A 12,665-nucleotide genomic window follows, 5' to 3' on the forward strand; every position below is an offset into this window, starting at 1 on the left:
GAGGGCACATCGGCAGATTTTTCGCCTGGTCGGCTCGGAGATTGTAACCGGTGACCTCTCGGTTGTTGGCGCGGCGCTATTGGTTACTAAATTGACAGCCGCCCCATATGAGTTTAAGATTGTGGCGTTGTTGGATAATATGATGGCGGAATAAACTGACCATAAGTAATGTTGTTTTAGACGTAATGTATAATATAGTACAAAGCAAATAGAGGGTTAAATCGAACTAATTATCATGGTAGAGCTAACATAGTACAGTGAGGGAACTTCATTTTGTGTCAGAGGGTAAGATGAGATCATTAATGGTACTATTAGTGGAAATCTATTTATCATTTCAAGGCTTGGAGTAATAATCTGCATTTATGAGTGTAAATTCCACGGCTGATGTGTTGATTGAATGGGTACGATGAGTATTTGGTTTGGTAATGTTGAATGGACTATTTGTAGCGAGCGTGTTTAGGGGTTAAATAGAAAAACTAAATTATACAATAAAGCTACTGCGATTTTCATTTGGTGACGTCACTTGCTCTATGAACTGGAAGTAGTTACTTTGAGAGCATCGCAGATGGTGTGAAGTGACTGGCGATGTCCCTGGTTCGAACACCGGTAGGGACAGTAGATAAAGCTTACGCAGTGGGGCTATATACCTGAAAGGTTGAATTAGATAGACTTTTCTAGAATATTTCTATTTAAGCTATGTAAATATGTTATAAGGTTACCATGCGCTCTCTCCGAAGGAGAAGGGGGAGGGTGAGAGACAGTACAGTTCAGATGGTAGGAACATAATTAAATGTATGCTAATCAACGATAGCAAGTATTTGTTTTATTAATTAGGGCATTGAACAGTTAAATAAATTGAATAGCGAACTGAAATGGTTTAGCTGGGAAATATTTTTTTTGGTACATTTTAGAACGATAATGTATTTTGGTTAAGTGGATGCAAGTGACATTGGCTGTTGTGATGGGGGAATAGCGCCAGCCTGTGGTGGGTTATGGATTTGTTACATAAACTTATATTTTAAACTAAAAGTGATGGAATAGGCTACAATTATGACATTATCAGAAAAAAGACACAATTTAATGTGAAATAGTTATTACAATTATTATTGATAGTTATTACAGTTATTATCATTGATCCAGTAATGATATAAGGATAGTAGAGGAAGGCAGGGGATTTAATCTCATTTAGGGAAGTTATATTAGGAAGAAAATACCATTAGAAGAGGGAACATTTGATGTAACCGTGATTGTATTGGCTAAAAACTCAAATATGACATTTACAGGGGGGACAGGAACAATAGAAGGGGAGAAAGATTTTCCTAGGGGGTTGAATAAATAATTGATAAATGGATCATTTGAGATGAGATCACATGTAGCAGAGTTAGGGTAATCAATTAAATAATCATAGTATACTCGAGGAATTTTGAGTGGTTTAATGGATTAGTTAGGAGGAATTAGAATGATACAAACAATTATTGATGGGTTAAGACTGGGAATATCTATCATGTTTTGTGTGTACTACCATCTTTAGAATATCACTAGGAGAAAGAGATTAGCTCATCTCAGTTAGGCCGTATTTAGGTCATAAAAGTGAACTACCAAATTAAGGCCTGGCTATTTGTGGTTGTTTTTCAAATTGGGTTTTTCAAACAAAAAAAACAACACACCTAGTATGATGTTTATAAAGCCTTATTGTTTCAATTTTGGGGGGTTTCAGCAGGTCAAGGGTGATAGGTCTTAGAGGAGGACACAGTGAATTTTATGGAGTTTTTTTAGCTTTTTGGCTGAGTTTGGGGTATATATGATTTCTTATGAGAATGAATGTCATGAGGATTTAATGAACACTTGGGATAGCTAACATTTATGAAGTATTTAGAATAATGGTAATGTTTAGTATACTATGGGATTAAACAGTTCGTTAAATGATTTCAATGGCCTCTGAACTCTGTTTTAACATTCTGGTGTTATTTTAATCATCCACACTAGTAAATTCTAAAGGCATGAGAGGAGGACTTTAGGATAGTTTATTTTACTAAGTTGAGGGTAATTTATAGTACTGTGAAAATTGTGAAGAACATTATAATTTGGTAATAATATATTTGATTTGAACCATAAAATAACAGAAGAGAGAGTGGAGGAATGGCAATTGGATAATGAATTACCAATATTAACTAAAGTGATTGTTTAGATAGGTGGTAATATTGACACATGGCCAAATCATGTGTCAAAAGGGGGATGGTTGGATTAAATATTAAATATATACGAAGGAGAGGACAAAATACTTAAAAAAAAAAAAACATATATGATAGTTTATTAACCACACCTGTATGTCAGAGGTTTTGTGCCCCACAGGTGAACTAAAGGAGAAGGTGACCCACTCTATCTAACCAGGAGACTGAATCAGGCCTGGCGGGAAGGGCCCTACCAAGTACTGCCTTTTTGCCAGCAGAACAGCTGAGAGATCCATCTGGGTGCATGTCACACACTGTAAAAAGGCAAACCCAGCTACACCTGACGAACAAACACAGAGTTAGGAGAAAGATCCGATAACCACAAGGGTCCGGGGGTTGGCTCCTTAACGAAGATTCCCTTACCCTGTCTGATCATCCCTGTGTGAGTTCGGTAGAAGGTGAAGCAATGGGTTGGCCTCTGGCATCTGACATGTTCTCAGGGCAAGGGTGGGGATTCACAGGTCTCCCGACGGTAGGTAGCTGTCTGATTGTGGGGGCCATATTCCTAACACACACGGACCCTCCTGTTTCAGCCAGAAGTAGTAGTTAACCTAACACAAGTTGAAAAGGCATAAGAGACAGCTAGACGTAGGGAAAGGGGAAATTCTAGAGTAAACCTCTCTGAGGGAGGTGGTGAGACCGGGGCTGTGGTAAAGATAGTGCAAAACTATAGACCTGGAGGAAGTAGTACAGGTGAGAACGGGGTATAGAAATCTTAACCTGTGGTTGGAATGGATTCAGTATACGGCAAAAAACTATGTCTAAAGAGGACTGTTTTGCCTGTGGGACAGCCAAACCAGGGTTGACAACTACTCCGTTCCCCTTGACAGGCTTTGACTCTCTGTCAGGTTTATCCTCCATGCAAGCCCGATAACGGGGTCGTCCCGACCTGGGTTGCCTCAATTTGAAGTCTCAGGGGATTCCAATTGTTTTTCTAGGACTAGTAAGATAGGATACAGAGTAGGGCATCTTAGCTCTGCTCCTACACAGAGAATATCACAACTGAAAGAGAACATGACTAATCTCTCCTATTTGTTGCAGACAGAGGATTGTAGGACCCAAAACCAGGCCCGTGCTGACATCTGATGGATGTGTGGTGATAACTGATTGTGAACTCACCTACATACGCAAACAATCAAATGTGTCAGAGACTGGTGAGTTGTCAAATAGAAAGTAGGACCTCCTCCTGGGATCCTTTGATGAAAGGATCCTGTCATGGGATAGGAGTACCTCGAGAGGTTACAGAACAATTCAAAGCTAGGAATCAGATCGCAGCCGAGTTTGAATCAAGTATTTTCTGATGGTCAACAATTAATAAAAATATAGATTGGATAAATTATATTTAATATAACCAGCAAAATATTTATAAACCACACTCGTGATGCAATAAAGGGATTAGCTGAGCAGACAGCGGCAACTAGCTTAATGACATGGCAGAATAGAATAGCTTAGATATGCTTTTGGCTGAGCAGGACGGGGTTTGTGTTCTGTTTGGATATATGTGTTGTACTTTCATCTCCAACAATATAGCACCGGACGGGCCCGTGACCAAAGCGCTTGAGTGACCATCACCACGCTGGCGAACGAACTGGTTGAGAACTCTGGTATTGATAGCTCCATAAACGGTTGGTTTGATAACATATTTGGTAAATGGAAAACTATTGTTGTGACTATTCTGGGTGAAGTTATAGCTTCTATGGGTATACTTGTGTTTGTGGATGTTGTCTTATTTCCTGGCTGAGTGACTGGTTTGGTGAGTACTCTTCTATGGTGGTTACTGGATTTCTGACCCTAGTAATTGTGTTTTTGCTGTTAATGTGTTGTGCTGCTTGCATCGTCCCCTGTCTCAGGAGGTCAGTGGTAGGAGCGGTGCAGGCGTCAGGTATGATGCTGTTGTTACCGGCCCAGGATGATGCGGGTGACTCTGCTACTGACTCTGAGACCAAGCTGGATGATCCATGGTTTGCCTAGTAAAATACATACACGCATTTATTTTCAGTTCTTGCTCATTTATTACCTTATGTTTTTACTAACCACTGTGATTGTTTATTCTTCCTGATGTGAAGGTAAAGGATTCCTGGGTGGCTGGTAGCCAACTCAGTACATGTTAGGTGTAGGGGAGGAATAGAGGGTTAAAATTATAATTTTTAATTTTTTATTAACATTAAATGTTGTGATTTAATTTCCATATCCTGTTATTCTTAAGGGTGATTATACTCTGTTTAGAGTGACACCATAAATGGTGTCAAAAGAGGGAATTCAAAAATTTCCCTTTAAAAATCTTTAATCACACCCTAGAGTTTTAATAATCTTGTGTTTTGTGTTCTATTAATCCTGTGTTTTATGCTTTATTAATCAAGTTAGCCATGTGAATGTTTGTCTTTCCTTATGTGATGGTTTGAACTTCTTTGATGACTAGTAACAGTTTGCAAGTTGGGTGTCGATGGAAGGACTGAAGGACTTTTATTATCAAATTGTCTATTAATAAAAGTGTTTATTTTTGTTTGTATTGTATTTTAATGAGTGACACCCTAGAGGGTGTCAAAAGAGGGAATTGTTGGGTTTTATTTTTCTCATAATTGGATCTGTATGTGATGGATAGCTTGGAAGGAATGCACTAATGAGGAGCAATATACTGATATGGATTGTTTCACATAACAGGGTGGGGAACATTGGGGGTAGGACAGATAAGACTTGTGTTGCGAACACTTTCTCTTTGTATTCTGTGAAACTGTCCTTGAACATTGAGTACAGTGGGATGATGTATTTCTGGGTGCTGACTTTCGCAGGTTATCATAGCAACCATGTCTAGTAACAAATGGAGTGCCGAGGAGTTGGGCCCACCCCTGCGCCAACGGATTGGCTGAACCACACTCAGTCCTTTGCTCTGGTTGGCCAACAGAAGAAGGGACTGCTTTCTGTCAGAGTATTTGTGAGAAAGAATCTGAAAACAGATTCTTAGTTCTCTGTCGGCCCTGCGTGGTTTGTCAGTGAGCCCGTATACGAACCTTCATACTTATCATACAATACATTTTGCATATAATAAATTAAGCTTGGATTGAAGATCTCTTGATTCTTATTCCAATACCAGATTTGAATTACGCAATCTCGACAATAGGTAGCCTATGTAATAGTCGGATTAGTAACATAACCACCAATTTGTGTTTCGCCTGAGAGTTCCATTCTTTATACGTCACGCTTCCTCTGCATGGTGTGATAACGCACCATATCAGTAGATGGCGCTAAGTATATTTTCGTGCTGTCACGAATCCGCGAAGTAGAGTATGCGCCTGCGCATTTATTTTTCCACGTAGTTGCACGTAATGCCAGAAATACTTTTCTGCTAAGCCCAAAACAGAGAGCGAAAATATTTGATGTAAAGCTGCGTTCTTGCTGAATATTTTTTAGCATGGCCAGATATTTGAGACCTCCAAATACATCTCTTTTCATCAGAAACATTTCCGATGAATCCAGGTGAGTCCATATTTGAACAAATCCCCCCCCAGTTCCTTGCAGTCAAATAAGGTCAGAATTCGACATCCCAAGCTAACGTTAGCTAACGTCGTTAGGCCATTGCTAGTCTGCTAGCCACGCGTTTCGGCCTGACCAAAGACTTCTGTGGCTTGACCTTACAGTCGGGCAAGGTAGACCACCAGAGATGGCTAAACTCAAATCTTAAACCAAGAAAATTACTAACCATGGACATTTGGACAAACTTCTGTTTCAATCGTCCTAACAAGCTAGCTAACGTTAGCTATAGCTCCCGGTCGTTTAAAAACTGCATTGTTGTGAACATTACCCTACATAATTTAACGAAGTTCTAATATAAATGCCCAAACAATATGACCCCCCCCCCCCCCCCCCCGTGAAATGTTAGTTGGCCTATCTAGTAGGTAACAAACAAAAGGTATTTTCTTTGCAAGGACAACACTACATAGGCCTACACACACGGGTGCTTTTTCAATTATCCATTCATGGAAGTAAGGTACATTTCAGAATATGTAAGTTATGCATAGACTTAAAGTTTCAATTGTGTCAGTTTTCATGCAAAGAAGTGGCATCTTCATATTGCCCAACAGAACCACCGGTCTGTCAGTGGCTCCATTGGTGGTGCCACTTTATTCTGGTACTTTAGGCTTTTCCTCCTGGTCATTGAAGTGAAATCTCTATCCTTTACGGTATTCAGGCCTGAGGATTTGCGCCGTGAGTTTGGTCGTTATGGGCCAGTAGTAGATGTCTACATCCCACTTGACTTCTATTCACGCCGACCAAGAGGATTTGCATATATTCAATATCCTTTCCCTTCTAAAGTGAGAATTATGAAATCTGTATTTTCTATATCATTTGCTTAATTTTGAATGTTATAAAATGATAACATGCTTTCTCTCAGAAAATGTCTTAAGCAGTAAGGCTTGGTTGTGTGATTGATTGCTGTGACTTTGCATTCTGTATGTATGTACACACTGAAGTACTTTTGAATATCTAACTTACATTTCTCTGTTGTTGCCCCAGAAAATGTAAAGGCATCCAGTTGTTGTGGAGCCTGGAGAAAGAGTAAGAATGTCCGGTGTAGAGTAGATCTAAAGACAAGCAGCAAAAGACGGCCAGGATGACAAGAAACAGAGAGAGGGAAAGGTTGAAAAAGAAAGAGAATTTAAAGCTTGAAGAGACAGAGGGGACGGAGTCAAGGCTTGGATATGTCGTCAAAAGAAAGAGGAAAAGGGAAGAGATTTAAAGGGCAAAGACAAGCAGGAAACCCAAGTTCTTCTGGGAGGCGGTTAAAGAGCTTAAAGATCAAGATGAAAGTCAAAGTCAAGCATGTTTAAGGTAACAAACCTGAATTATTTTGTATCCTCACAAAAAAAATGAATCAACAAATATTACATGAAAATCAATCAATACATTGCCAATGTGAAAATTTGATTCTTAATTGAACTAAGAAATTGTTACTCTTATTATCAATATATTTTGCATTCGATAATATCATTTGAAACTGAAGCAGTATTGATTCCTCAGTGCAAGCCATCAAATAAGAGACATATTATTGAAACATGTTTGCCTCATCTTCAATCTTGAGAAGAACCCAACATTCTCATAACAAATCTGTTCCAGAACCTAAGCTTTGCTTTATACTGTCAGCCAAAAGGCTTCCTCTTCGATTAAGTGGCAGAAGACGCATTGTATTACAACAGTATTGCTGAAAAGAATGTAACCACATAAGACCACAGGTAAGAACCTTAACAGCTCAGCAAGTTTGAAGATGTGCGCGACGCAGAAGATGCTCTTCACAACCTGGACAGGAAGTGGGTGTGTGGCCGACAGATTGAAATCCAGTTTGCGCAGGGAGACCGAAAGAGTAAGGCAGTTTCACACATTTCCTGTGTTTCATGAAGTAACAATGTACAGTATCAAGCACAATTTCTTGTTTGCGATTTATTGATGTTACTTTCAGCTGTACGTTCAAATGCATGTGTTTTCTATCTCATGTGGTACAACTGCGATACCTTTAAGGAAAGCTAAACCACTATGTACTGTATGTTTGCTTGGTGGGTTTTTCTCTCTTCTCCCAAACCCTTTTTTACATCACAGCACCCAATCAGATGAAAGGGAAGGAGGGGGGATCTTCGCGCAGCTCTTCGCGGCATGATGATCGGGATTATGATCGGGACAGCCGTCGTAGGCGCTCTCGCAGCCGTAGCTACCAAAGACGCAGGTCACGCAGCCCATCCTACGATCGCCGGCCCAGACGCTCTGAGAGTCCCAGAGAGTAAGGGCCTTTCCAGTGTTCTCCAGCTAGCGTGCTTCAAATAAGATTGCAAAGCTTATACAAAATGTCACAGTCTATTGATTACATTCTGATTGATGTTTTGTTACCCAGCTCCCGTGGAAGGATGTACGGCGGTAGAGGAAGAAGCAGGAGTCCGGAAAATGACAGGTGGGTCCTTGACACTGGGATTATGGCAATTAAGCCCTTTATCTACTTCCCCAGAGTCCAATGAACTCAAAGATACAATTTTTATATCTCTGTGTCCAGTATGAAGGAAGTACGAGGTATTTTCGCGAGCCAATGCTAACGAGTGTTAGCGCAATGACTGGAAGTCTACAAGAACAGTTAGCATGCTAGCTGTTCCCGTAGACTTCGTCAATTGCACTAACGCTAGTTAGCAACTTCCTTCAAACTGCACGCAGTCAATAATTTGTCTCTTGAACAGCTGAACCCCTGACAATGAAACACATTCTGGGCACCTTCTATAAACTTACTAATCATTAGATGGCTGTGATCTTCTGTCACTTTTGCTGTCCTCCATCAGTGGAAGGGATTATACACTGGACAAAAATATAAACGCAACATGTAAAGTGTTGGTCCCGTGTTTCATGAGCTGAAATAAAAGATCCAAGACATTTTCTATACGCACAAAAAGCTTATTTCTCTCAAATGTTGTCCACAAATTCGTTTACATCCTTGTTAGTCAGCATTTGTCCATTGCCAAGATAATCCATCCACCTGACAGGTGTGGCATATCAAGAAACTGAGTTAACAGCATGATCATTACACAGGTGCACCTTGTGCTGGAGACAATAAAAGGCCACTCTAAAATGTGTAGTTTTGTCACACAACACAATGCCACAGATGTCTGATGTTTTGAGGAAGCGTGAAATTGGCAGGCTGACTGCAGGAATGTCCACAAGAGCTGTTGCCGGAAAATGGAATGTTGATTTCTCTACCATAAGCCGCCTCCAATGTTGTTTTAGAGAATTTGGCAGAACTTCCAACCGGCCTCACAACTGCAGACCACGTGTAACCACGCCAGCCCAGGACCTCCACATCCGGCTTCTTCACCTGCGGGATCGTCTGAGACCAGCCACCCGGACAGCTGATGAAACTGTGGGTTTGCGCAACCCAATAATTTCTGCACAAAATGTCAGAAACCGTCTCAGGGAAGCTCATCTGCGTGCTCGACGTCCTCACCAGGGTCTTGACCTGACTGCAGTTCGGAGTCGTAACAGACTTCAGTGGGTGAATGCTCACCTTCAATGGCCACTGGCACGCTGGTGAAGTGTGCTCTTCACGGATTAATCCTGGTTTCAACTGTACCGGGCAGATGGCAGACAGCGTGTATGGCGTCAGGTGGGTGTACGGTTTGCTGATGTCAACGTTGTGAACAGAGTGAGGTTATGGTATGGGCAGGCATAAGCTACGGACAATGAGCACAATTGCATTTTATCGATGGCAATTTCAATTTACATAGATACTGTGACAAGATCCTGAAGCCCATTGTCGTGCCATTCATCCGCCGCCATCACTTCATATTTCCACATAATGCACAACCCCATTTTGCAAGCATCAGTACACAATTCCTGGAAGCTGAAAATGTCCCAGTTCTTCCATGGCCTGCATATGTCACCCATTGAGCATGTTTGGGATGCTCTGGATCGACTTATATGACCGCGTGTTCCAGTTCTCTCCAATATCCTGCAACTTTGCACAGCCATTGAAGAGGAGTGGGACATTCCACAGGCCACAATCAACAGCCTGATCAACTCTATGCGATGGAAATGTGTCGCGCTGCATGAGGCACATGGTAGTCCCACCAGATACTGACTGGTTTTCTGATCCACGCCCCTACTTTTTTTTTAAGGTACCTGTGACCAACATATGCATGTCTGTATTCCCAGTCATGTGAAATCCATAGATTAGGGCCTAATGACTTTATTTCAATTGACTGATTTCCTTATATGAACTGTAACTCAGTAAAATCTTTGAAATTGTTGCATGTTGCGTTTATATTTTTGTTCAGTGTAATAATCCAATGGTTTGTTCTTCACACAGGCACAGACCCCACCCACGTGACCACCGACGACCCCCCCCTGGGCATTCCCCTCACAGTCAATCCCGCTCCCCTTCTCACTCTAGGCCCAGGGCCCAGAGGGAGTCCAGAGGAAAGTCTCGTTCCCGCTCGAAGTCCCTAAGCCCACAAGATGGCGACTTCCACCCAGCACCCGGTGGCTATGAGCCTCAGGACGAGGCGTCGTCTCGTATGCGCTCCCCGTCCCGCTCGCGTTCTCGCTCACGGTCCCGCTCTCGCTCCAGGTCCTGGACTGGGCGCAAGTCAGGGGGACACTAAAACATGTTTGTTGGATCCTTTTTACTGTAGTCGTGTCCATAATGGCTTGCTGGATAATTGAATGTTCATGGAACGGTCATTGGTTGGTTTGTTTGTGAAAATGATCTTCCTTTGTAGTTTTTTTGCTTTGTTTAAAAAAAGGATGACAAAAGAGAAACACTATATCCTTCTGTTTAAATCAGTCCCAGAAATATTTACACACCCTCTGTTTCTAGTCATTATATCATATACACTGAGTGTACGAAACATTAGGAATAGCTTCCTAATATTGAGTTGCACCCCCTCCCCCCTTTTGCCCTCAGAACAGCCTCAATTCGTCAGGGCATGGACTCTACAAGGTGTCAAGTGTTGCTGGCCAATGTTGACTCCAATGCTTCCCACAGTTGTGTCAAGTTGGCTGGATGTCCTTTGGGTGGTGGACCATTCTTGATACACACAGGAAACAGTTGAGTGTGAAAAACCCAGCAGCATTGCAGTTCTTGATACATTCAAACTGGTGCGCCTGGCACCTGCTACCATATCCCGTTCAAAGGCACTTAAGTCTTCATCCGCTGAATGGCACACATACTCAATCCATGTCTCAATTATCTTGAGGCTTAAAAATCCTTATTTTAACCTGTCTCCTCCCCTTCATCTACACTGATTGAAGTGGATATAACAGGTGACATCAATAAGGGATCATAGCATTCACCTGGTCAGTCTCATGGAAAGAGCAGGTGTTCCTAATATTTTGTGCACTCAGTGTATAAGTGTTATGCCTTTCAGGAGACCCAGGGCTAGAAGTACTGTATAGGCCAAGATCAAGTCCCGGGATTCAATCCGATCATTGTTTACCGTGAATGCGGCAACATTGCCTTGAAAAGGGGCAATCGGATAGAATCCCTGCCCTTGTCGCTAAAATCTTTACCGTCACTTTCCTGTCAAGTACATTAGGCACCAGCTTCCAGTTGGGATGCTTGGAGTGTAAGTTACCTGGGGGGTGTAATCATTAGTCCAAAATGTTTACACCAAACGGAAAACGTTTTGCAACAAACTGTTTAATTTGGTTCTATTTGTTTGCTAGTGAATACACCCCTGGCCTGTGAAAGAGCCATGAGCCACTACAGTAGCACAGTTAATTTTCTACCAACATTTTTGAAGATTTGTTCAGCGATAGACAGGCCCATGTTACATTTTATTTTAGTCATTTAGCAGACGCTCTTATCCAGAGCGACTTAGTTAGTGAGTGCATACATTTTTTTCATGTTACAATGGCTTGTCCTGTTTGATTTGATAAATTATGGTAGCCATCATTTTCATGCCCTCTGTGAATTCTAGAATAATTTTAGTAGCCTCAACTATCAACTCTGAATGGTTTCTAAATTTGATAAAGTTGGCTAAGGTTTGTACATGGCCTCCTGTATGTTTTATGACATAAAAACAGGACCTTGATCCATTTTGTGTTAATGCTCCATACTTTGCTCAACGGTTCCTATGATGGCTTGTATGATTCTATGTGCTTGTTTTTTCCTAAAACAATCTTCCTTCCAAATATATGTCAGTTATGCTCTACTGTATATGCAACTGTATTTTCTTGGAGAGTAATAAATGCTTAAAGTCCTATTCCAGTCACCTTTTCAGCTCTTATCACCTGATTTACTATTTTGTTCATTGTTGCTCCTCTATTGCTGCACTGTTGAAGCTAGGAACATAAGCATTTCGCTACACCAACGATAACATCTGCAAAATATGAGTGACCAATCACATTTTATTTGATTGTTCCCCAAGCGGGGGGGGGGGGGGGGGTGATGACATCACAAATCCCCATCAAACCAACTCCTTGAATGCCCTACTCCTTGACGTTTGCAGTTGTTTCAACAACAACAAAAACGATTTTTCTCAATGTATTTTTTCCCCCCTTTTAATGTGTACTTTACTGTATTTATACATCGGATATCACTTTTCAACAGTAAATGTAAAAAAAATCACTGGAGGACCTATTTAAAAATGAATGGTATCTAGTTTTGTGGGCATTCTCAGACATTGTTTCACTAAGTCTGCTGGCATTTTTGCATGTGGGGATAATGTTTAAAGTTCACTACATGTGCAACCATACACATACATTCTTACTGAGGTGTAAACTAAAAGCATATATGATGACACTCGAAGAAACTAATAAATTGGTGAAAAGATTACATAATGCACTCCGGTACAGACGGCAAAAAAAACCTTATTGCTGTGGTAGAACACCACTTTACAGCAAAATAGTTCTGCCGTTTGAGATCAGATGCTCTATTAAGCGCCAAAGCTTGGTACAGTTGAAGTCGGA

General features: G+C 41.2%; 1 protein-coding gene across 1 annotated transcript; it reads left to right on the forward strand.

Moving 5' to 3' along the window:
- Positions 1-5,552: 5,552 nt before the first annotated feature.
- On the forward strand, positions 5,553-11,968 carry srsf10b (serine and arginine rich splicing factor 10b). Its single transcript, XM_084165872.1, has 6 exons — positions 5,553-5,705; positions 6,418-6,523; positions 7,485-7,587; positions 7,821-7,998; positions 8,110-8,166; positions 10,063-11,968. The coding sequence occupies exons 1-6, from the start codon at positions 5,641-5,643 to the stop codon at positions 10,355-10,357; spliced, it is 804 nt and encodes a 267-aa protein (XP_084021998.1). The 5' UTR covers positions 5,553-5,640; the 3' UTR covers positions 10,358-11,968.
- Positions 11,969-12,665: the final 697 nt, after the last annotated feature.

The sequence above is a fragment of the Coregonus lavaretus genome (genome assembly GCF_964263955.1).
Source record: "Coregonus lavaretus genome assembly, chromosome: 7".
Lineage (NCBI taxonomy): Eukaryota > Metazoa > Chordata > Actinopteri > Salmoniformes > Salmonidae > Coregonus > Coregonus lavaretus.

Excerpts from the sequence above, each read along its gene's own strand:
- srsf10b (XM_084165872.1), top strand. The coding sequence starts at position 5,641 with ATGGCCAGATATTTGAGACCTCCAAATACATCTCTTTTCATCAGAAAC. Across the intron at positions 7,999-8,109 it reads CGCTCTGAGAGTCCCAGAGA|CTCCCGTGGAAGGATGTACG; the intron begins GTAAGGGCCTTT and ends TTTGTTACCCAG. Across the intron at positions 8,167-10,062 it reads AGGAGTCCGGAAAATGACAG|GCACAGACCCCACCCACGTG; the intron begins GTGGGTCCTTGA and ends TTCTTCACACAG.